Below are 27,349 nucleotides of genomic sequence, written 5' to 3' on the forward strand. Positions count from 1 at the left end.
TAAATAAATAAATGAAATTAAAAAAAAAATTAGTGAAGGCAATGGGTGTGTTTAACTGTTATTCACACCAGGAGTCAATATGCACCAGTAATTAGCAAAACCAGCAGATAAATGGATAGAAAGGTTAGCAAAAACTAACTTACTTGACTTGGAAAACACAAGATGTCACCATAATAATGAACATGATATAGAAAATGGGGTATGTCAGCTGCATTTTGCCCTTTGCAGAGAATGTTATCATGCCTGCCACAGCCTTTACTGAAATGATAGTCAATGATGCTGGAAGAGAGAGAGAGAGAGAGAGAGACAGAGATGTTAACAAGGTAGAATTATTAGCCTTTACCCCAGAGCGTTAGTGCTGCAGAAAGACATATTGATCAGCAGGCTATTTAAAAAGTTAGTTATGTTTTTAACCCTTCTTCTGATTTTCTTTTTAAACCAATAAAAGGTTTGAAATGCACATAACCACAAACAGGGCTTGCTTTAAAGGAAACTGAGCAGCAATCTTCAGGCCAGCACAGGAGGAGAAGCGTTGCAGCATGACGTACTACCAGTTCAGAGAGCAGAATCAGGCTTCCTCATCACCTGAGCTAGTAAAGGTGCAGATGGCTAGACTAAAAGGCACTCATGCTTTCCCTCTGGCATAGGCTCTTGATTTGCCCCAGCCCTTGCTGCTGAAGCTCAGTTGTGGAGGTTACAATAACCACACAGAAAATAGAACAAATTCAAAACATATGGGGTGGCAAGATGAGAGGAGTTAACAGTGCACTCGTCACACTAAAGGAAAGTAATTAATAGCAGGGGACAAGGCCCCACCACTTGGATCTAATTCCAGGTTCTCCAAGAAGTTCAGTTCCAAAGTTCCAATTTGCCCGATTACGGGATAGCCCCCAGGTACAAAATTCATACTGACATACAGTTCAGAACTTCCCAACATTCTGGACAGGAGGGCGGGGGAAGGGATTCAAATCTGGGGTTCTGTTTCAAGTATTTTGCTTAGAGCACCTCTGGCAGCTCACATGGGGTTTAAGTGGTGCATAGGCCTTGTGGTGGCCTATTTGAATTTCACCATTAGGGCCAAATTCAAGGATTTCCTTTGCTCCCCTTGAGTAGCACCTTACTTCTCGAACAGTCCTATTGAAATCAATGGGATTGTTTAAGGTAGGACTCAAAGTGAGCAAAGGGAATCCTTAAATTTCTGGCCCATAATGACTATGATACAAAAAAACCCAACAAACCATCATGGTGATGTGTGGGGTTAAAAATCTCAGTCAGTTACAGGGTAGCATGTAGAAATTGGGAGTTTTATTTGAAAATAAAATGTTAAAGTAAAAATTGCTTGTTCTGACCTTCCAGATGACGGCTGGATTGCTGAAAGGTGAAGAGATTTGTCATGATAGTGTGACAGACATGGCAACATCCCATCGCATCCTTGGGAGACCCAATCAAATTACGTTTAAGTACCTTTGAGGTCCACTGTATTAAATGAATGATTTATGTATTCTTGTGGGCCGGGATTGTACGTAAACTCTCCAGGGGAGATGTAAAGCCTGGGGATTCAAAGAACTACACTGCAAATGTACAAGACAAGAATGGATTTTGGGGACAATAAGTGTTAAGTGGATTTTTTGGGGAATACTTAGGCAGAGGTTAAAGCAAATGGCAATCTCTGACTAAGTTTAGTGGACAACTAAAGTCTGAATACATATCTAAAAAGGCAGTATAGTAAAATATGTTGCATTTATTAAGGCTTCAGTTCTGGAAAAAAAATATTCATATATAGGTGGGAGTAGAGGAATGCAGGCAGAAGTTCCCAGGCAGTTACACTGAAGAAATGCACACAAACAGAGTGGTTAAGAGGTTTTTTGTTTTTGTTTTTAAATTAGTGATTTGTTTTCCTCGGCTAGTCCTAGTCACCAAAATATGTTGTAGACATATGGAGTTTCAACAGTCTCTGTAATTCATTCTTCCAGGGAGCTAATGATAAAGGATTACTTTAAATGTTAGAGACAAAAAGCCTTGGAATATCCATGCACAAGTCAGATTCACACAGAATCAAACTGCAAATCTATAAAACCAAACAGTACTAGCAATAGGCATATAAAGTTTGTTGAGTAACTGGCTTTGCTTGTTAGAAAGAGATTTCATTGAAGCCATGTAAAAACCTAAGGATTCCCCTTCAGATTGTCCTTTTAAACACAGCACTGACATAAGCTAACACAGGGAACCGAGTGACCGAGAGTGGTCAAGTGAGAGAGAGAGGAATATTATACAAACAGAATAATATGTTCTTACCTAGTAGTGCTACCATCATTAACAAAACCACAATGTGCTTCACATCCTTTCTTTCGTAGAAATACAGAAGAATGCAGAATATTATTATTTCTAAGATCTGGAAAAAAAGGCAAGAAACGTTAAGCTGTAAACAATATAATAAATGCTTCATTCATAGTCTTTAAAATGTCACATTGATCTACTCTGTTCAAACAGTTCAAGGGAGGATTGCTTTATTAAACTTCTTCTACTAAAAGGTAACTGGGACGCTCATCCTTGTAAAATGATTGTGTGGTATCCAATGCAAAGTTTGTCATGTAGGGTGTCTTCGGAAGGCTTATGATGCACTGAGCATGGTTGTTATAGTGATGTTACAGTAATTGTTACAGGTTATAATTTCATGTATGTAGTTATGAGGCTGAAAATGTATCCTCATGGCTTAAAATAAGCGCAGGCGAAAACTCTCCAAGAGCAGAGAGGCAGTTCACACCTCATCAGGGCAGGTATGGGGCAAACCCAGCTCAGCCTCACAGGAACAAAAAACACTTGCCTAGGCAGCAACAACAGAATCTGTTAGATTCTCGATGGAGTCACCTCCCTTCCTTTGGTCAGTTTGGAACTGCAATGAGATTATGCTCACCTGACTCTGAAGTGGGAGGTGGAGCAAGGCCAAGAGGGAAGAAAGGACATGATAAAAGGAAGAGACATTTGCCATGCTCTCTCTCTCTTCCACCTACATCTACAGACACCACACCAAGCAACTAAAGCACTGATCAAAGGGCAGAATCTGACTGAGGAGCAATCAGCCAGCCTGTGGTGAAAAGCATCCAAGTTTGTAAGGACATTGAACATGTTAAGATCAGCTTTTATTTCATTTGATCAAATCTGACCTTTTATGCTTTGACTTATAATCACTTAAAATCTATCTTTATAGTTAATAAATTTGTTTGTTTATTCTACCTGAAGAGTGCGTTTGGTTTGAAGTGTGTCAGAGGCTCCCCTTGGGATAACAAGCCGGGTACATATCAATTTCTTAATTAAATCATATAAGTTTGCAGCATTCAGTGGGCACAACTGGACACTGCAAGATGGAGCTTCCTAGGGTTGTGTGTGAGACCAGAGACATTGGCTAGTGTCATTCACTTACAAGTTGCTGGGAGCAGCTTAAACATGCCAGACGCTGTGCCAGGAGTGAGGGTTCTCACAGCAGAGCAGGGTAAGGCTGGCTCCCAGAGTCAAGGACTGGAGTGACCTAGCAGCTCACCAGTCCAGACAACACCCGAGGGGAACGTCACAGTAACCTTATCTCCAGTCAATTGAGTTAACAAATAATTGTTCTTATAAATCTTTCCTGCTCCTAAGATACGTTTCAAGTTAACTTTCTCATTTCTTTTCTTTTGCTCTTGATGAGTCTGTTTGCTTTCACTGAGCACTGAGAAGATTAAAACAAAGTTTGTTTTTCTGGGACAGCAAAGGTACCCACATGAGCGAGGGATTATCAATACAGGCACCCCCAAATATATAATCCCAGGGCTAAAGAGTAGAGAGCTAGCCTGAAGCAGAACATTATCTACTTGTAGCTCAATTTTTCTACAGTGACCATCACCATAGTATCTGACTGCATTAGCTTCTTTCCTCTTTGCCCTTTTCGTCTGTCTCAGTCAACAAAACCTTAGCTAGCGCTATCTTCATGTCCAAACTTTCTGCCATTCAGATTATAGCTATGCAATGATCTTCAGTCACTGGCTACCCACCTACCTGTCACGGTCCATGACAGAAGGTACACTGGCAAAACTCAGTGACACACCAACAGAGACTGCCCTGCGGGTCATCTGTAATGCTGACACACTGTTCACTGTACACAGTCCAGACTCGCTTCATCTATGTCACCACCATCTTCCACACTGACAGTTAAATTTACTGGCTTCACTGGTAATGCTAGCTCTTACAGGTTCCCACAGGAACACTTGCTCCCTTGCCAGGACTGTGACACTTCTGTAACATCACTAGCTGCAGAAAACAGCCTCGCTATTATCAGCAACAGAATTTTTAGTCACCTGTCAACATTCAACCTTCTTTCTGTACTGAAAAAATCAGGCAATGACTGAAACAGCTCTTGGGAGTAACAGAATGAGGCAGGCAGCCAGCAGCCCATCTATAAACAAGTAATTATTCTACTGTCAGTTTAGCTGAGTTCAGATTCACGGGTCGAAATGCAGGCCTAGATTCTGGCTTGCATTAGGACAGTTCCCATGGCACCCCCGAAGCTCAAACCTGGCCTAAAGCTGACTTAACCTACTATGGGAGTATTACCATAGGGAAACAGGCAGGTGGCCTAGTAGCTGCTATAGTGGCTCCTTCTCCATTCCCTCCACTGTTGCTGGTGCAGGGGCTGTGGCCAGGGCTCTTTTACCCCCAGTAATACCTGGTGGCTCGAACAGCCCCTTGGGGCTGTTGGCAGCTGGTATAAATTAATGCAGCCCTTAGGGTAGTGGTCCCCAAACTGTGGGGAGAGCCCCCCTAGGGGACCATGGAGCAATGTTCAGTGCATCGTGGCGGGGTCTCTGCCAGGCTCCATGGGAAGAGGAGACAGAGCGGCACGCAGCCCTGCTCTGCCTGCAGCTCCGCTCTGGCCCAGCCTCAGGCTCCTGGCCCAACTGCGGCCCAGCTCTCAGCTGCGGCCCCTGGCCTCAGCCCCTGACCATGGCTCTCGGGGCTAGGGGTGGTCAAACTATATTAGGAACAAGGGTGGGGGGGACTTAAAAACGTTTGGGGACAACTGCCTTAGGGCCCCAGATAGTTCCAAGATGCAGGAGCATTAAAGTGACTTAAAGCCATCTTTAAACCCTGCTTTCTCAGCTGCACGGAGCACTCGGGATCTGAGCCATAGGAAGGCACGGCCTGCTGATGACTATCTGCCTATATTTCGGAGGTATAACAGGACAAGCATGGCTACCTCTGTTCCTTTGAAGCATCAGACTGATCATCTGAGACACAAGCGCCCTCGTGTATCTTCCAGGCCTGATCCTGCAGGTACTGCGTGTGTGGAACTGCCATGTGAGTCAGTGGGAATTCCACATGCTGAAGAGTCATGGAAATGCATAGGCACAAGCATTGGGGAAGTTGGGCACTCAGAGGGACGTCGTCTCCTTTCAAACCTTTTGCCTTCCACTGATGCCCCCACCTCTAATTCTTGCTGAGCACCCAGCCCAGCTGACTGCAGCTCTGTCACAGCATGCTCTGCTGGCCACTCTATTCCACTCCACTGCTATTATGACCACTAAATGCGTGAGGCCAGGAAACTGAGCAGAGCAGGAGGCAGCATCCAGTAGGGAACAGAGCTCCAGCCAGCCAGCTCAGCATAGACCCCTGCACCAGGAAGCTGGCAGCCCTGATAGCCTCACCCCACACTGGGGTACAAGTAGCAGCCTGAGGATGCTCCAAATGCCCCATTCCCTCATACACAGGATGCCCTACCATCTCTAAGGGCTTGGACAGAGAGAGAGCACAGACAGTGTGCTGGGATAGTGACAGACTCTGGGGAGGACAGAAAGTACAGTGAGAACCCAACTCCACAGTATCCAAATCTTGCAGCTCTTAGGGCTGGTTTACACTAGAAAGCCAGCTTATGCTGATTTAATTATGTCAGTGTACACACTGCAGCCTTCCTCTCACCATTGTACTCGCTTGTCTATGTTACCATGCGGGGTCAGTCTAAGATACAGAACATCAGCTACGTGAATAGCATAGCTAAAGTCAACATCCTTAGATCTACTTACTGCGGTGTCTTCACCGCAGTAAGTGGACAGCTGACACTCTCCTGTCGACTCCGCTTGTGGTTCTCATTCTGGTGGCACACCGGAGTCGATGGTAGAGAGCTCAGCGGTCGATTTATCACGTCATAGACGTGATAAATAGACCCCTGCTGGATCGATCGCCGCCCGCCGATCTGGTGGGTAGTGTAGACAAGCCCTAAGTGCCCTACTACACCAACATAATAACTCCATCTCCATGAGAGGCATAAGGCTTACTCTGTTGGCATAGAGATGATATCTGTGTAGACATTGCTTTACTTAGATCAGCTTTCTTGTCAATTTCATCGTAGGAGCTGTGAAATTGTCAAAAAAAACCCTGCTCCCCTGAACTGGGCTTGACCCTGCTCCTGTCTGGGAGCCAGGGCGAGAAACGCCGGGCTTCCCCCCACTCCCAGCTGGGAGCCAGAACGAGAGGCAGGAGCAGCTTCTGACCCAGCTCCCAGATCCACTTCTTGTCAGGAGCCCAGCAGCCTTGCCTTGCCTTTCATGGCTCACCAAGCCATGAAAGTGACCAGGCTGCCTGGCTCCAGGTGGGGAGTGGGCATCGGAGGCCAAGAAGCTCTGAGCGGCTCCCTCCCATTCCCTGATGGCGAGAAGCCCTGGGGAGCTCCCCCGTCGCCCAGCAGGAAACGGGCAGCTGAGGGGGGTGGGAGCAGCCCGCCAGGAGCCCGGGAGCATGTGGGACAGCCTGGATCCTGGCAGGGAACTGCCAGCAGAGCTGAGAGACTGGGCTCTCTGCTCCCCACACTGCCCCTCTTAGGTCAGTGGAAGTGCTCCTGGTGAGGATGCGCACCACCAACGCAAGGAGGGCAGTATCGACATGCACCACCACAGTAATTACTGCTGTGATTGTAAATTGACCTCATATAGGTCGACTTAGGTTTGTAGTGTAGACATATCCTAAGTCTCAATTTTTTCCCAAGGAAAAGATTGCTGCACCCCATCCTTTAGGTTTCTTCTCCCATTAATTTTTTTTTAAAATGTGTTTTCCTGCCCCAAGGGTAATCAAATTACAACATTACATTCTAGAACAGTGGTCGCCAAACTTTTTTGATCGCGCACCCCTATCAGTAAAAAAATGTTGAGCACGCACCCCCATATATGTATATTTATTTATGTATAAATTATATACATGCAGTACTATACTAATATATTATGTACATTATAAAACATACAAAAAAAAGAAATTAAAAAAGGATGAGAGAAAGATGAAATAAACAATATTTTTAAAATTTTTACTGTATTTTATTTATTAACAGTACAAAACCCTTTTTTTGCTCTCACAAAGAGCACTCCTCAGGGTGGGGGGTGCGGAAGGAGGCTCAGGGCTGGGGCAGGCAGGAGGTGCAGAGCATTTACCTGGGGAAGCTCCTGTTTGGTGCAGGGGGTGTGCAGGTGGCTCTGCACATCGCGGCACCGCCCCCATGGCTGCGATTCTGGGATCTGTCCCCCTGGGCAGGCAGGGTCACCCGGAATGCAGGGGCTTTAGGGGCTGCAGGGCCCTGGGCTAAGGGGGCTCCAGGGCCCTGACCTGCAGCTCTAAATCGCCTTTCGGAATGCGGCCCTACGAATACAGGCTGGAGGACTCAGGAGGAATAGGGGCAGCCGCGCAGCCAGCGGCCAGAGAGAAGCTGCGCTTTCCCCGTCAAAGCACTGCTTTCCCCTTCAAAGCCCCGCTTCTCTCCAGCCAGCTTTGAAGGGGAAAGCGTGGCTTCTTTCCGCCGCTGGCTGCGCGGCTGCCCTGCTCCTCCAGGGGCCGCAGGACTCAGGGCCGCATTCTGAAAGGGGCTTTAGAGCTGCAGGGCAGGGCCCCGGGGCCCCCTTAGCCCAGGGCCCTGCAGCCCCTAAAGCCCCTGCCTTTCAAGTGGCCCTGCCTGCGGGGGGGCTGCGTCCCCGCTCGCTCGTTCCCTCCGTCCTTTGGCTGCCCTCTTTCCCCCCCCGGTGGTGTTCCTCCGGCCGCACCCCCCAATGGATTGTCGCACGCACCTCACTTTGGAGGCCACTGTTCTAGGACGTGGGTTTTGCACTTAAATGCCTACAGAAACTGATTGAAGATTATGGGGTTGTGGTTGCAGTTTTAAGGCATTCACTTTTCATGTGAAGAAAGACTGCATTAGTAAGCACATCTATCGGCAAGATTAATTTACCTAAATCCTGGGTGATATTACCTCTCTCTCTGTGTGTATGTTTATGTATATATACATATATATAATGCTGTCACCTATTTCCCTCAACATGCTTTCCTAGTTTGTGATGGGGAGATTGAGTGAGATGAAGCATCGGTTAGCCACAACATGACCTCAATCTTTCTTGATAATTCTGTTACATTGACGAAAAAACTGGGGCAACTCCATTGAATCAGTGGCATGGAGGATCAGGCCTATTTTCTACCATAGGTCGTCCTAGGCTTCACCTGCACAGGTTAAATCAAATTCTGTTTGAATTTTGTATTAACACCCATCACTGCAGCATCTGGATTCTTCCCAGGTCGATCAGATTTGCATAGCAAGGTCCCTACAGGAGCCTTTTGACTCTTCTCCCTTCTCTGGTGATAGGAAGCTCTTAGTAGATGAAAACAAGGAACAGAAGGCAACAAATCTAACCATTAAATTAGTGTTGATATCCAGCACTTGCCTTTGTTTGTTTGTTTTCTGTCTTGTCCTTTTCCCACCCCAAGCTGTAGGGGTATAAGTTGGTATTTGGGAGTAAGGGAGAAGATGAGATAATAGGTCTTGTGAAAGAGGTGAGTTTTAAGGAGAGAGTTTGGTCATGGTTGGACGGGGTCATGGTTGAATAGGTCCTGGAGGAGGCTTCAGGCATCAGGGGACATGTGAATTGGAAAGAATGCAGCAAGGCAAAAGTGAGAGAAGGAAATAAAGGGGGTGGGGTCTGGCTAGTCACGGGGTTTGGACACAATGAAGGAGGTAAAGGGGCAAGTGAAAGGAGACAAGGTTTGAAGGATAAGTTGTCAGAGGATGATCCCCCACAGATGCTGAAGGGGGTAACTCGACGTAAGTGGGCTGATTACTGAGCACAGACACTGCATTGGGATTAGGTAAGACAGTAGTTAATCAATGCGGTGCTTTTTTAAAGTAATTTTTAAAAGAAAGGGTAAGAAATTCCTTCCAATCCTTTACAATTTCTCCTGGAAAGAGCAAGGCACCTGTCCAGCAAAGCCTTAATCTCCTGAAGTGGGAGAAGGTCCTATTCCAGACAAGCCACTGATTTTGCAGAAGTGTTAGTTCATTGACACTGAACTATCATTTGGAATTTTAGCAAAGCAAGCCGCTCACTAAAACCTTTGCAGTAAATGGGGGCGTACTGGGTACTTTATTTCTCTAACATCTTTACATGAAGCTTTTAAAGAATGCAAGGCAGCTATTTAAAAGCATTTCTTAAAAAGCCAGGCCTTTTTAAAATATTGAGTGGCAAGGTTTCTATGTTGTGCACAGCATGGAGCTACCAATGCCCACTGACACTAATGTCAAGTTATGTGACAGTCTCCATGCAACACCTAGAAATCAACTCTGTTGCATGACTAAAAATGCATATTTTGATTTATGGACGGAAACCCCATTAGTCTCTTCCATTGAGATGTATCACCGTCTTTCATGAGCTTTGAAAATGCACAGTCAATAGAAGAAAGAAATGCTGTTTAGTATTATCTTGTACTGACTGTTTACCAATAATCTCACCTACAGTGTAGGTGCTTTGTGAGCTGGTTAACTGGCTGGAGTAATGAGGCCTCAGGGTGAAGCTAGCTAGTCTATAACTTCTGAACTGAGCATCCTGAAATCTTCAGCTATTTGAAAATGTCGTTTTTTAAAATGACAAAACATTAATAACCTCAGGGGAGGGGAGGAATAAAAAACCTCTGGGGTTTAGAGCATATTGCAACTTCTACATCCAGATGAAACAGATATTTGTCTGCATTTTTGAGAGAGAGACATAGTCTTCCCACTCACTCTGGTCTTGTTCCTGAAGCTAATTAGAATGCATCAAAGAGCAAGGATGATTTTGAAGGGTTGTATATAGGAGCTCTAATCAAAGTGGTGTTTTGGTATTTGAATTCAAATTCAGACATTGATTAACAGCTACTGGCAACAGTGCAGAGTCATTCACTCAGCTGATCAGTGGAATAAGGAGCCATTTGTCTTGGCTGGGCAACACAGGGAGCACAACTGAGCCATCTATACAAAGAAGAAATAGGGCCCATCTTCAAAACCACTATTATTTCAAGTTGTAAATACATAAATACTCTTAGATGCATGTACAGAAAATATGGAATAAATACATTCAAATCATGTACAACCAGTGCCAATATTTACTCCCTCCCAAGCCACTAAAATTTAAATTCTCCTCTTTTTGCAAATTCCCACCCTTTTCTCAATCAACCCTCTGCTCGTCTGAAGTTCAACAAATGTCAGGATCTGTTGGACCCCAGGATGGAGAGGAGGAAAGCACTTGAGGAGCTGATCTGCAGCACACGGCTATGGCCATGGTACTGGGAACAATTTGCTTCAGGAGCAGCTGTTTGACATTGTGACTTGTGATGCAAAAATCAAGATATTTTGACTTACAGAGAATTATAAACAAGAAACTTACCACATAGATCAGAAACTGCCAGCTAATTAAATAATTCTGTATTTTAGTTGCCGTGAACTCCTGGGTTACATTTGGAGCGAATGTCACCAACAAATATGTTCCTGCAATTGTCAGGGTTCCACCTTTAAATAAAAACACATATTCTTTTACAAAGTATATTATTGTCCAATTTACCCTTCAAGCCCCTTTGAAAGTAGTTTCTAGCACAAAGTTAAGTCCACTTAATTAGATATAAAATTAGCTAGTCATGTTGCCTGTATCTGAAGTCTTACCTAGTATAGTTATTAAATAAAATCCAGAAGAATTCTGGGGAACTCCTTCAGAACTGTAAAGAGACATTATGAACTTAGTTTTATACTTTTCTGAAATAGGACCCTGGTTCAGCAAAGAATTTGAGAACATGCTTGGCTTTAACAGCAAATGCAGAACAAAGGAGAATCAGGTCCCTTATTTCTGATAGTCATGACCATGTCCCAAATTACTGTCAACTAAAAGGACATGCTGTTTATTGAGGCAGGGGCAGATTCTCAGCTGGTGTAAATCAGTGTAACTCCTCTGAAGTCAAAGTAGCTACACAGATTTATACTGCTAAGGATTTGGCCTGGAATCTCTAAGAGCAACAGATGTGTGACAACTTCACAGCTAAGTGTAAAGCTGACATGAAGCCAGCCCTTTTGCCACTCCCTACCATCCTTGCGGATCTACGAACTGTTTCATAAAAGGGCAGAGTTGATTTGCAAGAGGCTACTCAGTTATCTGGTTGTGGGGGCCCCTTTTCAAGGTCAAACTTGTATTACTGTGTTTTTAATAAAAGTCTGGAACTTCTGCCCTGTGGATAGCCAGCTGACAAACCCAGATGTTCCTGGGGATATCTAGATGTAACTAGGCTGATTACTGAGCTCAGAAGCTCCATTGATTAGCTAATATCTTACCTAATTCAATGTAGTTGTTTTAAGTAATCATTAAACATTCCTGGAAACCAGTAAATCAATATGGAACATGAGGTTTAAGAATACAAAACAAAGCACATCAGCAGGACATTGCTGGCACTGCTACAGCACGGTTTCTTTGGAAAAGCAGAACTGTTCTAAATTTATGTGCCTGCAAAAACATCACCATATTTCCCATTATACAGCTCATTCCTATGGAATGCAGCAACACTGTTAAATCCTTCATGTAAAGTCAAACTAACAGAAATAAAATAAATCAGTGTTGAATGCTAGTTAAAGCAATGTGCAATGTATAAGGCAATGATCAGTTGAGGGATGTAGTCTCAGTGTATCAGTTGAGTTGGCAGCTTAGGATCCAAAACCTAAGTAAATATTATAGGTTGTTGGAACAACACTGAACCTCTTTCTCAAAAATGTGCACAACAACAGCTGTGCTATAATTATCACACTATGGACTAAATCTTGCTCAATATGCCACATGAGTAACATGTCCCCAAAAATATCAGTGGCACTGCTCACTTGGGTAATTCATCCGGGAAGGCACAGTTTAAAAAGCAAAAACTGAAATCTGTTTGCCTCTTTCTGTTAAAATGCTCGATTCCTTCAAGGTTATAAATGAAGAATGCAGAGCAAGACAGTTTTGAAACAACTAAAATCTTTGATGCAGCCAGAAAGCCTACGGCTTTTGCAACAAAGACCTTGTTCCATAGTAAGACATTTGATAACATGATTTTCTCTCCTGCTTTTTTGGAATGACTAAATTAGTATAAAGGAGTAAATAGTTCTCCATTTTTTAAATGAAGCTTTAATTTTTGTGTAATACCTTCAGTGTAAAAACACCCTTTAATTTGAAAGAACAGCTAATCACCTAGCCCAGGCCTGCACAACATACGGTCCGCAGAAGCTCACTGCGCGGCCCGCGGTGGGATTCAAAAGGCTCTGAGCTGCCCGCAGCGGCGGGGAGCCCAGAGCCATTTAAATCCCAGCCGCGGCCGGGATTCAAAAGGCTCTGCGCTGCCTGCAGCGGTGGGGAGCCCAGAGCCCTTTAAAACTCAGTCGCGGCCAGGATTCAAAAGGCTCTGAGCTGCCTGAAGTTACGGGGAGCTCAGGCCTCTTTAAATCTCAGCCGCGGCCACGATTCAAAAGGTTCTGGGCTGCCCGTAGTGGCAGGGAGCTCAGAGCACTTTAAATCTCAGCCGCAGCCGCGATTCAAAAGGCTCTGGGCTGCCCGCAGCCGCGGGGAGTCCAGAGCCCTTTAAATCCCAGCCGCAGCTGCGATTCAAAAGGCTCTGAGCTGCAGGCAGCCGCGAGCTCAGAGCTCTTTAAATCTCAGCCGCAGCCGGGATTCAAAGGGCTCTGGGCTGCCCGCAGCTGCAGAGAGCTCAGAGCCCTTTAAATCTCAGCCACCAGGGTCAGCTTTAGGCCAGTTCAACCAATTCCCCTGAATCAGCCCGTCCCTAAGAGGGTCACATGCCCAAGCCCTTGTACGGTGTACCAGCAAAAGCCAGTGCGCTGTAGCAGGGTGGTCCAGCTTCCCCAGGGGGCAATTTAAAAGGCCTGTGGCTCCCAGGCCCTTTAAATTGCCACCAGAGCACCACTGCTGGAGCCCTGGGGTCGGGCTCTGGGACTCTGGGGGCTATTTAAAAAGTCCGAGGTTCCCGTCTCTTCTACCGCTCTGGCCCTTTAAATAGCCACCGGAGCCCCACCACTTCCCCAGGGTTCCCGTGGCTATTTAAAGGCCTGGGGTGGTAGAAGAAGGGGAGCCCTGGGCCTTTTAAATACCCCCAGAGCCCTGGGGTAGCGGGGAGCTCTGGGGGCTATTTAAAGGGCCTGGACTCCAGCTGCCTCTGCCGCCCCGGTCCTTAAATAGTCGCTGAAGCCACACCGCTTCCCCAGGGCTCCCTCGACTATTTACAGGGCAAGGCAGTAGAAGCAGGGGAGCCGCGGGCTCTTTTAATAGCCCCCAGAGCCCTGGGGTAGTTGGGGGGAGGGTCTCCAGATGCCTTTGCTGCCCTGGTCCTTTAAATCGCCCCTGGAGCCCCACCACTTCCGCAGGGCTCCTGCAGCTATTTACAGGGCTGGGGCAGTGGAAGCAGGGGAGCCCCAGGCCCTTTAAATAGCTCCTGAGCCTAGGGATGCTACTGCTACCATGGTGGGGGAGGCAGGAGGAGGGGGCACTCACCATACAGGATGGGCTGTACCCCCTGTACCTGCACCAGTTGCCCGCAGCCAACCCCTGCCGCACCTCCTGCCCTGCCTGCACCAGTTCCTGTCTGCAGCCAGCCCTGTACCCGCTGCCCACGGCCAGCCCATCTCCAGCCAGCCCCTCACCCCCTGCCTTGCCTTCAGCCCTGCACCAACCCCTGTCTTCAGTCAGCCCTGCACCCCCTTCCCTGTCTCCAACCAACCCCTGCCGCACCCCCCTGTCTGAAGCCAGCCAGTCCTGCACTTCTTTTTCTCCAGCCCTGCCAACCCATGCTGCACACCCCCCCCTGTGGCCCTGCCTGAAGCCAGCCAGCCCATCCCACACGCCATCTCCAGCCTGCCCCACACCCCTTGCCCAGCCTGCAGCCAGACCCTACCTCCAGCCACCTCCCCCACACCTCCAGCCAGCCCCATGTCCACTGGTGCCCTGTAGTTCCCAGGGAAGTAACCCTGTACACCTGTTTCAATGCGGTGGGCAGAGAGCAGCTGGGACCCACACGTGCACCCTAGCACACCCTCAGGGAGTGCTGGAGCTCATTTCTAGTTCAGACACATCTTTTTAAAAAAGAACTTTAGGTAGGGTTAACATACATCTGTACTTTCCCAGACATGTCAGGCTTTTTGGATCTTAAATCACCATCCAGGAGGAAAATACGGACGTATGGTAACCCTACTGGTACAAAAAATAAATACTGTGGCAGAACTTTTTATAGGGAACCGGTTGCTAAGAAATGAAAGGCTTTTTTTTTTTACATTTTTTTTCTTTCAGTCATCCCTGCCAGGGCCCCGCCGAAAATGTTCGAATTGGGCCCCGCACTTCCTAAAGCCGGCCCTGCCAGCTGCGGATGGGATTCAAAGGCTCTGGGCTCCCCACAGCCATGGGGAGCCCAGAGCCCTTTAAATCTCAGCCGTGACCGGGATTCAAAGGGCTCTGAGCTGCCCACAGAGATTCTCGGCTGTGGCTGAGATTTAAAGTGCTCAGGGCTCCCCGCCGCCATGGGCAGCCCAGAGCCCTTTGAATCCCGGCGGCGGCTCCAGCGGATGCGCTGGGGCTGGGATTTAAAGGGCTTGGGCTCCCCTCAGCAGCAGGATCTCTGGGCCCTTTAAATCCCTGCCCCAGCCCCACAAAGCTCCGGGTTCCCGCAGCTGCCGGAGCCCTGGGCCCTTTAATTTGACCCTGAGGGCTCCCAGCCAGCTCTTCAGCTGGCAGCCCCTGGTTGATTTAAAATCAAGTATCACCTCCCCACCCCCAACCTTCCTTTTTGACTCACAGCTGTTTTGGTGGGGCTGCACTGGGAAAGGAGGGTTTGTTTCTGCAGGGCTGGGCGGTGCTGGGGCGGAGTGTTTCCGCTGGGCCGGGGGGGGGGGGAAGGGGTTGTTTCCGCGGGGCCGGGGAGTTTCAGCCCTCAGCTGTTTTCTTTGAAGTAATATGGCCCTCGCCGCTTTACGAGTTGTGCAGGCCTGACCTAGCCATTTGTACTGAACTTGCATCATGTTCATAAAATACTAAATACCATCTCAGAGTTAAAAATATGCAATGAAAGAGTGATCTTAAGTATGGTAAGTAATCTCTACCATATGTAAACCCTAAGTTATAGCTCTAAGGGTGGAGGATTTTGGATTGCTGTCTAATTTTCATATGCAAATAAGATTTTTAGGGCTGTTGATTAATCGCAGTTAACTCACACGATTAACTCAAAAAAATGAATCACTATTAACCGCACTGTTAAACAACAGAATACCAATTGATATATATTAAATATTTTTGGATATTTTTCTACATTTTCAAATATATCAACTTCAATTACAACACAAAATACAAAGTGTACAGTGCTCACTTTATATTACTTTGATTACAAATGTTTGCACTGTAAAAAAGATAAACAAAAGAAATAGTATTTTTCAATTCACCTCATACAGGTACTGTAGTGCAATCTCTTTGTCATGAAAATGCAACTTACATATGTAGTTTTTTGTTACATAACTGCACCCAAAAACAAAACAATGTAAAAATTTAGAGCCTACATGTTCACTCAGTCCTACTTCTTGTTCAGCCATTCGCTAAGGGAAACAAGTTTTTTACATTTACAGGAGATAATGCTGCCCTCTTCTTAATTACAAAGTCACCTGAAAGTGACAACAGGCATTTGAATGGCACTGTTGTAGCTGGCCGCGCAAGATTTTTATGTGCCAGATGCGCTAAAGAGTCATATGCCTCTTCATGCTTCGGCCATCATTCCAGAGGACATGTTTCCATGCTGATGACGCTTGTTAAAAAAATAATGCGTTAATTAAATTTGTGACTGAACTCCTTAGGGGAGAATTGTATGTCCTCTGCTGCTTTACCCGCCTTCTGCCATATATTTCATGTTACAGCAGTCTCGGATGATGATCCAGCACGTTTGTTTTAAGAACATTTTCGCTGCAAATTTGACAAAATGCAAAGAAGGTACCAATGTGAGATTTCTACAGATAGCGACAGCACTCGACCTAAGGTTTAAGAATTTGAAGTGCCTTCCAAAATCTGAGAGGGATGAGGTGTGTTCAGCAAGCTTTCAGAAGTCTGAAAAGAGCAACACTCTGATGTAGAAACGACAGAATCCAAACCACCAAAAAAGAAAATAAACCTTCTGCTGGTGGCATCTGACTCCAATGATGAAAATGAACATGCATTGGTCTGCACTGCTTTGGATCGTGACTGAGCAGAACTCATCATCAGCATATACGCATATCCTCTGGAGTGGTGGTTGAAGCATCAAGGGACATATGAATCTTTAACGCATCTGGCATGTAAATATCTTGCAACACCAGCTACAACAGTGCTATGCAAATGCCTGTTCTAACTTTCAGATGATGTTGTAAACAAGAAGTGGGCAGCATTATCTTCTGCAAATGTGAACAAACTTGTTTGTCTGAGCAATTGGCTGAACAAGAAGTAGGACTGATTGGATATGTAGATTCTAAAGTTTTACATTGTTTTGTTTTTGAATGCAGGGTATTTTTGGACATAATTCTACATTTTTAAGTTCAACTTTCACGATAAAGAGATTGCACTACAGTACTTGTATTAGGTGACTTGAAAAATACTATTTCTTTTGTTTTTTACAGTGCAAATATTTCTAATAAAAAAAGTGAGCACTGTACACTTTGTATTTTGTGTTGTAATTGAAATCAATATATTTGAAAATGTAGAAAACATCCAAAAATATTTAAATAAATGGTATTCTATTGTTTAACAGCATGACTGATCACAATTAATTTTTTTAATCGTGCAATTAATTGCGATTCATTTTTTTAATCGCTTGACAGAACTAAAGATTTTCCTTCACATTGTGACATGGGCCCAATTTTTAAAGTATATGCCTTTAAACATTTGCTGGGGCAAGTGGGGGTGTTTGAGATTGAGAGTTCCAGTTTGCTAAGCATATGGAACCACACATGCTTGTGTTCGCAACTGCTTACTTACCTAACATATCAGCAGCCCTCATGGTTTCTTTTAGGAATAAGACAGATATAAACGCGCTGCCTGGGGAAAAAAAAATATATATTTATACAACACTGTATTAAAATGGGATGGGCAGGCATAAACACATAATAACTGCTGTGATGGCTGCAGCATGCTTTGTCGTGCAGTTACTGAGGCTCAGTGCAGTGGTAGTATGATCAAGGGACTGAGAACAGGGACTTCAGGAATCAAACTGAGCTCTCACTTCCAATGGTGTATGTTGTAGGTATAAATTCAGATTAACTCCCTTGACTTTGGAAGAGCCTCCATTTTTGCTCTGGTGTAACTGAAAGCAGAATTCCATCTTTAGGGCTTGTCTACACACAGTTTTTGTAACATTTTAACTGCATCCATTTGAAACAAACGCAGTTCAAGAATTGCGACCCCCAAACGTGGACATTGTTTATGTAATCACTATAGCTTCATCAGAAAAAATTAAATCAGCACCAAAACTGAATGTAGACTACTCCTGAGGGGATTCTGCGCCAAAAAATTAAAAATTCTGCACACAATATTTTAAAATTCTGCGAGTTTTATTTGTCAATAAATAAATGCAGAGGCTCCAGCATGGCAGTGAGGAGCACAGGGCACTGGCTGTACAAAGGTGGGAGATCACCCTGCAGCCTGACCCATTCCCCACCCCAAGGACATGGACTCAGTGGTGAGGCTGCACCCAACGCTGAAACTGCACAAGACCTGGGCCTGCCCTAGAAACACCCTGAGGCCTTGCCCCGGTGCACCAGGCACACCAGGTGTGGGGCAGACAGGCTCAACCAGGTAGGATCCAAGTGTGGAAGGGGTCAGTGTGGGGGACTGCAAGTGTGGGGTGAGAGGATTCTGTGTGGGACAACCTGGGTGCAGGCAGCTCAGTGGGGGGATCTAGGTGTAGGGGGATCTGGATGCACAGAGGCTCATTGCAGGGGCAATGGGACTCTGCAGGGGCTTCCAGGTGAAAGTGGTTGGGGCTCAGTGGAGGGATGTGTGTGGGGGGGTCTCAGCAGGGAGGTCTGAGTGCTGAGGGAGTGGGGCTAGGTGGGCTGGGGGTCTGGATGCAGGTATTTGGGGGTCAGTGGCTTGGGGGTCCGGATGTGGGGGCTCAGGGTGGTGCAGGGAGGTGGGGCTCATCAGGGTGGGGGCTTGAGTGCAGGGAACTCAGTGGGGGATGATCTGTATTCAGGGATTGGGGACCGGAGGCAGGGGGTCTGGTTGTAGGGGGGCTCCAGATGTAGAGGTTGAGGTTCAGTGGGGTGGGGTTTGGGTATGGAGGGTCAGGGGGGTTCTAGACGTACAGGGTGAGGCTTGGTGGGGGTGTCTGGGTAGGGAAGGTCCAGATGCATGGGAGTTGGGTAGATGGAGGGGCAGCTCCCCACACTGCTGAGGAGTGATGGGGTCAGGAAGTAGAGGAGGATACAGCAGCTGGGGGAGGTTTCTGGGGGTGGATCTGACACAGCTCCAGCCCCTCCTTGTAGGGGAAGAGGAAGTCCCATCCTCCCCTGCCTCCAGTCCAGCCGGGACAAGCAGCTGATCCTGGCTCAGAGTAGGAGCAACTGGCTGGAGTATCTCCAGTACTGTGGTGATTTACCTTTCTGCCAGCTGCTCCAGGAGCCTGAAATGACGTACCTGCGCTGCTAGGGAGTGGTGTGTGACTGCTCTTGCAGCTTCTCTTTGATTCCCTGTCAGAAAGTCATTTTTCTTCAGAGAAGCAAAGAAATCTGCAGGGCACATGAATTCTGCACACGCGTAGTGGCGCAGAATTCCCCCAGGAGTAGACGACCAGTTCTTAGGTTCTATGCCCAGCCGTGCGCACTTCACGGCAATGCATAACTCTGAATATTTCTCTGGGCCTCTTTTTATTCATCTGTATAGTGGTATGAAAATACTTCCTTAAAGTATACAATATTTGCAGAAGTACCTTGAAATCTGTGGATGAAAGCCATTATATACATGAAAATTACAGGACAAACTTTCTAATTTGCACTACTGACTAGGAGACTGGTTGTGATTTGCTGAAAATTGAAAATAAACAACATGTAACACACCTTCATATGAGGCACTTTTTAAAGGTCTTCTAAGGGCACAGGCACCAACTTTTCAACTTGCTGAGGAGTGCTTGACCCCCAGCTGCGTACCCAGGTCCTGCCTGCACTCCACCCCTTCCCCCAAGGCCCCCACCCCAGCTCTGCCCCCTCCCCTGAGCATGCCGGAAGCACTGTGCTGCAGGGCCCCTGGTGAGTGGGAGGCACTCAGGGTTTGGGGAGGACCTGATGGGGGGTTGCTGGTGGGTGCTTAGCAGCCACCATTTTTTCTCTGTGGGTGCTCCAGCCCCGCAGCACCCACAGAGTCAGCACCTATGTCTAAAGGGCCTAGTGATGAGTAGCAGGGAGGACCTTAAGGCTTCTGAGAGGAAGGCAAAGTCAGGAGTATTGGGAGGAGTTAGTCACAACTCAGTGCAAGCCACAACCTTTTTTCGGAGACCCAAATCCTTTCCCTGGTCAACTCTCTCATTTTATTCCTCTTCCCCCATGCCTCCTCCCAGTCCTCAGTATCTCCATTTCATGGATGACAAAACAAATCACCTGTGCCTAGCTGCCAAGCATATTTTGAGCATTTGCAAAATATTGCACAATCTTTTGCTAAAGAAATGCAAAGTATTGCCATTGTTTCTGCTATAGTGCTTGTCCTAATGGTTGTAAAATGTAATGTCTGCATATGATCAAATGCAGAAGACAAGGAAAAAAATATCCAGCCCGTGACCTGCTGCATGGGAGATATTGACATGCATGACAAGGAGGGTACAAATGATTTCTTGAGCTGCAAAACGTTTAAAAAAAAAAAAAATCAGTGTGAGGTCTCCATGAACATCAGGAGATAGACAGACATCAGCATTCAATAGCACTTCTGCACTCATCCATACTGCAGAAAGTCTCCTAACAGAAACACAACATTTTTCTAAACAGCTTAGATGTAAATGATATGAAGAGTTATGGAGGTCTAGCTAAAGCATTAATAATAATAAAAGAAACTATTTCTGAAAGTGCATCTCGAAGATGTACCTACTTGGCTGATTATACTTCCTTTGCACAACATTAAGATGACAGCTTTGCTGAGCAAAAACACATTGGTATCCAAGCAACACCTTGTAAAACCAGAGCCAACCAACAAAGGGGTGGGGGGTGGGGGAGAGCCCCCACTCTCCACCCCCAGAAACTGAATTACTGCTCTCTTTCTCTCCCTGCAATCATGCAATCACAGCCCTTTCAAATTTCTTATCAGGACATCTACCTAGACAGTTGCTATAACAACAAAGAACCATTGCTAATGAACTGATGCTTCCGTAATAGAAGGGGTTTTTTGAGCCTGTGATCTTATCTTACAAGTTAATGAATATGTTAAATGAAAGACCAAAAAGATTTGTGACCTACCCCTGCAAGGTACTGAGTACCTCTTAGAAGATGCCAAATGCCCTCAATTCCCATGAAAGTGAATGGGGAACAGAGGGTCTCCAACACTAGGGGAGAATACTAAATTTTAGGCCCTGATTCTTCAAACACACATGAGTAACTTTATGCACATGACTGTTCCTATTGACATCAGTGGGACTACTCAGCTGGAGCGTTGCCAGTTCTTGCAATTTTATCATGAGTTTTATAAATTTTGGTCTTTTTCTTAAAGCCACGACTCCTGGGGTCATGGGATTGTGAGAATTCCACTGAGGGTATGTCTACACTGCAGTCAGGAGGTTTGACTGCAGTATATCCAGACGTACCTGGGCTCGTTTTGATCTAGCTAACTCAAATAAAAATAGCAATGAAGCTGCGGCAGTATGGTGGCTGCACAGGCTAGCCATGCCTGCCCAAAACCCTGAGTACCTACTTAAACAGTTGCCATCCTTGCTGCCACGACGTCACACAGCTATTGTTATTTAAGCTAGTTTTGGTCTAGCTAGATCAAAGCTAGCTTGGGTACATCAACACATACTGCAATCATACCTCCTGACTGCAGTACCTATAGATGTCCTGTTAGGCACTTTTGAAGACTTTGCCCTAATGCTTAGCACCTAGTAAAATTTAGCCTGGACAAAGCAGGATCTCATTGATTTAAAAAAAAAAATCTAAAGAATTCTTTGAGCTCCTTTCTACCCTGGGTTAGACATTAGTAGGAGCTACATACAAAACAGAGAAGATAGGCCCCATGGAAAATATGGGCCCTTTCTAAAGGCTTGAAAAACTCAAGACTCAGTCTTCAAAAACAGAGTTACCATTGCACTGCACAGCTTATGATTTGCTGCAGTATCACAGTTATGCTAAGCAAAAACTACTGCATACAAAAGGGGAAAAAAAATCTTAATTTAGGGGCTTAGTTGTTCTGTTGAAATAACCTTGTCTTCTCATGCATCAACATAATATAGGCTGTTTTGTATTCATTAACAGTGTAGTGCTACAGCATACAAATTCCAGTTTCCTGAAAGAAATGTTTGGAAGACTCTTTATTCTGCATGATGTACAATTATACATTTAACCAGGGAAAAATGTAGAGTGCTACATTCATTAGTTTAGACCATTGCTGATTTTTCCCAGGATTTTTCTGTGTCTGGTTATCCTCAATTATACGCTTTCTGTGGCACAAGAAGAAATCGAGAATAATTTTAAATTTGATGTATATCACTAATAAACAATTAATAGTCCGAGCAGTGATTGAAAAACAACTGTTGTCTCACAGATATGGCGTGTATAATTAGGTTTATTTTTGTTTTTCTTTTAAAAAGGAATAAATACGGAATCACAGAAGTTGGCGACAAAAATCACATATTAGAATATTCAATCCATCCCTTTATCAATGCAAGATTGATCCCTACAGTACTTTTTCTAGTGTTTTGACCAATTTAACCTTAAAAGATCCAAGTGATGAGATTTCCACCACATTTCCCCTTAGAGACTATTCCACAGTGTAATATTTCATTGTTAAGCTGTTTCCCATTTATTAAACTTATCCCTTTCTAAATGTCATTCTATTACTCCTATTTATAGGCCCATATATTACCCTTAATTTCTCTCTTCTATATGTTTATAACTTCTGAATATTTGTAAATTGTCTTTCCAGATCCCTTTTTCATATCTTAGACTAGCTCATTTACTTATTTTTTTAAATAGATCACACACACCTCCACACAGTTTTTGATGCCCTGCTGTGAAATCTCTCCCACTTGTCAATATCCTTCTGGCAATGTGTGACCCAGAATTGAAGTTCTGACTCACACTCTCTGATTATTAAGCCTGGCTAGAGCAAGCACAAGACCACATCCATTATTTAAAGGGGAATAACTTAAAACTGTAAGTTTTGCAACATCAGTAACAATAATTTAGATGAAATGTGAAAGAATGTTTACCTGGCATTATTTAAGCCCTTCTGTTGATTTCATTTTCAAGAGGCAGAACCTCAGCTAATGTAAATTGTCATAGTCCCATTGAAGTCAGTGGAGCTATGATAATTTACACCAGTTGAGGATCTGTTTTCAGGTTCTTAGTGCTACAGTGTTTAAGTTTCAAAACACTGCAGAAGGACCAACTTTCTTCACTGTTTTTTGTTTTTTTAATGGAGAAAACATTACTTCTGGTCTCATTAAACCTCTTGAATAAGTCCTAAATCTTTTCATCCAGCACAGACTTTAGATACTGCAAAGGGTATCTCTCCTGGAGGCCTATAGGAAAGGAATTTTTCTCCCCAGGTCATAGAATGGCTACAGAGTCATTCTTTAACCTCCACCGCATCAGCCTATGTCCCTAAAATATGCCACTCCAGGAATGGAGCTAGGGAATAACTAGGAGCAGGGAGAAAAATTAGACTATTGACCTATTATGGTTCATTTTGATGAGGGATACTTAGATACTGTGGTGATGGATGCTCTTATGAGCACTTGGCTAGACAGATTAGATAAAGCCCTGGATCTATCCCTGTGTCAAGACATACCACAAAAGGAAGAAAATGAAACAATGATTGCATGCATACACAACAACATTAAACATGACGCTACATATAATTTCTTAGCGTCAGTGCCATTCTGCCCAAGAAGTGTTAGAAGAAGTGCCTAACAGTTAATTGGCCAATCAAGCCTGTTTTCATCATGCAAGATGGATATAAATGTTGTCCTGAACAGAAAAGAAAGGAAGGAATTACAAAAAGTGACTTTTTCCTATCCATTACACTCTGAAGATGTGGCGTGTCAAGGATGACTAAGTGGCACAGACAGAAAGGAAGAGATGGTGGACAAGATGTCAGAAAAAGGTCTTTTCCATACCTAGCTGCTTCTTCCATCAAAAAAGTTACAGAAATATTGGAGGCTGATATCAACAGAGAATGGTAAATCTTAGTTAACTCAAGATGCTGAATTACAAAAAAAGAAAGAAAGAAAGAAAGAAAGAGGACTACACAGAAAACCATAACATCCAGCTATGTGTTCTTTTAGAATGAGAAGAATAAATGATTTTTTAAAAATTTCTGAAATAAAACGTTATGGTGACTGTATCAGGGCTGCTCTTAGCTGAGTTCTCAGAACCACCGATCCTCTTTATCACAGGGATGTTACATAATAATGAATGAGAGAGAAGGTGGAACATGTGACAGAGTTCCACTCTCGGGAGAGTTCTCAGACATTTTTGTAAAGTACTTCTTTTCAACTATACCATCTTTAAAGTAGCAGAACTAACTTCTTGACCCAAAGCCATTTGGGAATGGATATATGAAAATGCAAAACATCTCAGCAATGCCAACCTTAGCGGATTATGCATAAAACCAATTTTTCATAAAGTGATAAGAACTTTATAAAAGATGGCCTCCGATATCACAGCCCTCTCCTTATTTTCCGCCCACTTATTCAAGCAGAAACAGAAGCCTGAAGAAAAAAGAATCACCTGTTATAAATATAAACACTATTTTTAATTTTTAAAAACATAAAATGCTATTTTAAGATCTGTTTTTTAAAATACATTATTAAAAATGTGCTGTTTTCTTTCCTTGGAGAAGAGAACAGCTGTCTGCTCAAATGACTGAAAACCCTGAACAGATGTTAGAGCTCACATCATTGCAATTGTTCAAAGAATATTCCCACTGTGTCATTCAAAAACATGATCTTGTCTTCTTGGATTGAATCTATTTTTTAAAAAATTACTATTATAGGGCCAATTTCTGGCCCATATCTTCACAGTGCTGGATGCCCCCTATAAAACTCACTAATGTCACCACCTCATAGGATCAGGCACAGAGTTTTCATATTAATTGAAAACAAAATGTTCATATCATCACTTTAAATGTATAATCTGTAATATGTAGCAGCACAGCATGGTAACACACAGCATATCCAATCCTAGGAGCAGGTCCATTATAAGTACTGTAAGAATATAAGAAATTCCAGATTCTCTTATTTGACAGATTTGTGACAGAGGGATGATATTTTGAAAAATACGCATGAAGAGGGCAGAGTTAAGGTTGTCTATTCAAATAAACTTAAGAAGTTTTACTTTTGAGTGCTTAATTTCTCAATCTTAACACTGAACTATGACCTGTGGAAAGAAGGACATTCAATTTCAGTGTAAAATTGAAGCCAGCTCAGGTATGACCTCCTCCCGCCCTGAACTAGCTGAAATTTAATGAGAAAAATATTTCTTCTATTAAAAGATCTGCTATATAAGTTACTTTTGCCCTGAACTAGCTGAAATTTAATGAGAAAAATATTTCTTCTATTAAAAGATCTGCTATATAAGTTACTTTTGCCCAGTTATTAGCAGAAGGTGATATTTGACTTGATCAGTCCATCACAGCTCGAAAAGAGGGCCTAAAATTAACAAAATACTGTTCCCATGGCAGTAGTTTCAGTAAGAAGACATCTAGTGGTAGGGAGTATTACTGGAGGTGTTGACTTCATCAGCACACTGAATCTGATAGTTTATTTCTTCTTTCTTGACATTTGCAGTTTACTTTCCCTTCTTTAACATTGTTGGGAGGTTATCTAACTAAAATAGTTTGTCTGTGCTCAAACTAAGTACTGGAGAAACAGGCAGAGTAAGGTACAGAATTGCTAGATGAATGTGTTTGCTGGACAATATATAGTTTAATATTCTACATTGCTTAAGGAAATGATATTCAGAGTGGGTAGAAGGGAATGGAATATAAAGTGTTTGAGGGATAGTCATATTTTAAAACCAACTTTTGGTTTGGTTAAAAAGAGAGTGGGAGGCAGGGCAGTGAGAATAATGTAATGTTTATGGAAATGTTTTCCATGATTTTTTGGGAGTAGGAGGAGCAGGAGAAGCAATAGAGACAGATTGTTTAATGAAGACATTTCCCTGCAAACGTAGGTGGAGAGAAAGGTACAAGGAACGTGAAACTGACCAGATCTAGTTTTGTTGTCCAAACTGCATAAAGTGCAAAAAGTAAATACAATACAAAGTAGAATGAAGAAATGAAAAACGAAAAGAAAAATACTTTTCAAAATCTAATGGGCTGCTGAGTAATTTTTTAATACTGATTTTTATCTGAACAATGCTTCTTTAGTATTCCAAGACATCTGGAACTGGCAAGATTTGCAATTGCTGAAGTTATAATTATTGCCACTACAAAGTACATATGTATGTGTCAGCCCAACATATTGTTTGATCCTCAGGTAAATATTTCATTTCCTTCTAGGGTAAATCCTTCCAAGGACTGTGTGTGCTGATGTATAGTTGGACTTGATGCCAAAACTTGGGGACATTTTAAAAGTTAAAGGGTACAATAAGCTGCCTATACCTTCCCTTCTTACACACACACACCCCCTTCATGCATGTGTGCATGAATGAATCCTTCCACTACTGCCAGGAAGTCTGCAGGGAAGAGAACTCAGCCTTTCTGAAGAAAGACTCCAGGTTGCAGCATCATTTTCAGAAGTGTTGAGTTGAGGAGGAGAACTGATAGAAAGAGACAGTCCATAAAATACATGCTGTTTCTGGTGTCAAGATGAATTCCAGTGTACCTGGATTCTGATACAGCTGTACTGGATGCTTCAGTTTTGGATGTGAAGCAACACTATTAACGGATGCAGCTGCACCAGTGAATTCCTATTTCCACAGCTTCTGTGCTATGCTAGCCTATCTATTGTAATTTCCACTGGTACAGATGAGATAAAACTATTTAAAAATAAAGTTCTCCAGAAAAGAAGAAACAGAATATAAATGAAATATCACCACCATAATTAAAATTATAAAAAGGTTTTGGCCCTGTAGTGATTGGGTCCTTAAATGCATTAATATAAGGCTCTAAATATGGAATAAGAAATAATAAAATAAGGCCCATGGCATAAATAATTATTTGAATGGTGTGTTAATTTGTCCTGTGAAAGCACAAGATGGCAGCATTAGTAGTGCCCCAAAACAAAGTGAAGGTTTCTGGAATTTTGTAGGCCTCTCTAACCACACAGATCTCTTATCAGAGGAGATAAAACAGTTTATGCACTTAATAAACTTCCCAAAAGAGAGAAGGAACCAAAGACACTAATCTGAGGAAAAGCACAACTTGGTGCAAATGCACAGCATGGCATTCACTCTGGTACAAGAGCTCAGGAGAGCCACTCAGCACTGTTTAAGCTTCCTAGTACAGTAGTTTTTGTGGAGCCAACAGTAGAGCTTAGGGCAGAGGGAGAAGGGAATGCCAGAAAGGGTCTGTGTGGAGGCCATGCATCAGTCTGCATGGAGTATGGCGATGGGCAAGGGACAGCAAGGGAAAGCCACCTGATGCCACAGTGAGAGGCAACTGTATAAGACAGTCAGAGAAAGTATTTAATCACAAAAGGCTCAATCCAAAGCTCACCGAAGTCAAAGGAATGACTTCTGTCGACATCAATGGGCCTTGGCTCAGGCCCCATTGTGGAGTACCTCAAACAACTGGATATTGACTCACTATCAACATGTACTGCAGTTCTACACAGAATTATCCTAGACCACTAAGCCAAACTATGGGATAGATTA

At 44.0% G+C, this 27,349-nt stretch overlaps 2 protein-coding genes across 3 annotated transcripts in view; one reads left to right on the forward strand and one right to left on the reverse strand.

The window, feature by feature from the left end:
- NIPAL2 (NIPA like domain containing 2) overlaps positions 1-27,349 on the reverse strand; it is a 434,384-nt gene that overhangs the window by 381,829 nt on the left and 25,206 nt on the right. For both annotated transcript variants that reach the window (XR_007772654.1, XM_050941138.1), the window contains exons 4-7: positions 17,316-17,375; positions 10,695-10,816; positions 2,296-2,392; positions 144-279 (exon numbers count right to left, since the gene is read on the reverse strand). Coding sequence is in view for 1 of the 2 variants with exons in the window: in XM_050941138.1 (XP_050797095.1) it covers positions 144-279; positions 2,296-2,392; positions 10,695-10,816; positions 17,316-17,375 (415 nt within the window). In the remaining variant the exon portion in view is untranslated. The remainder of the gene's footprint in view (positions 1-143; positions 280-2,295; positions 2,393-10,694; positions 10,817-17,315; positions 17,376-27,349) is intronic.
- The window catches only part of ERICH5 (glutamate rich 5), an 801,722-nt gene that overhangs the window by 151,995 nt on the left and 622,378 nt on the right, over positions 1-27,349 (forward strand). The window lies entirely within an intron of this gene.

Source organism: Gopherus flavomarginatus, chromosome 2 (assembly GCF_025201925.1).
Source record: "Gopherus flavomarginatus isolate rGopFla2 chromosome 2, rGopFla2.mat.asm, whole genome shotgun sequence".
Lineage (NCBI taxonomy): Eukaryota > Metazoa > Chordata > Testudines > Testudinidae > Gopherus > Gopherus flavomarginatus.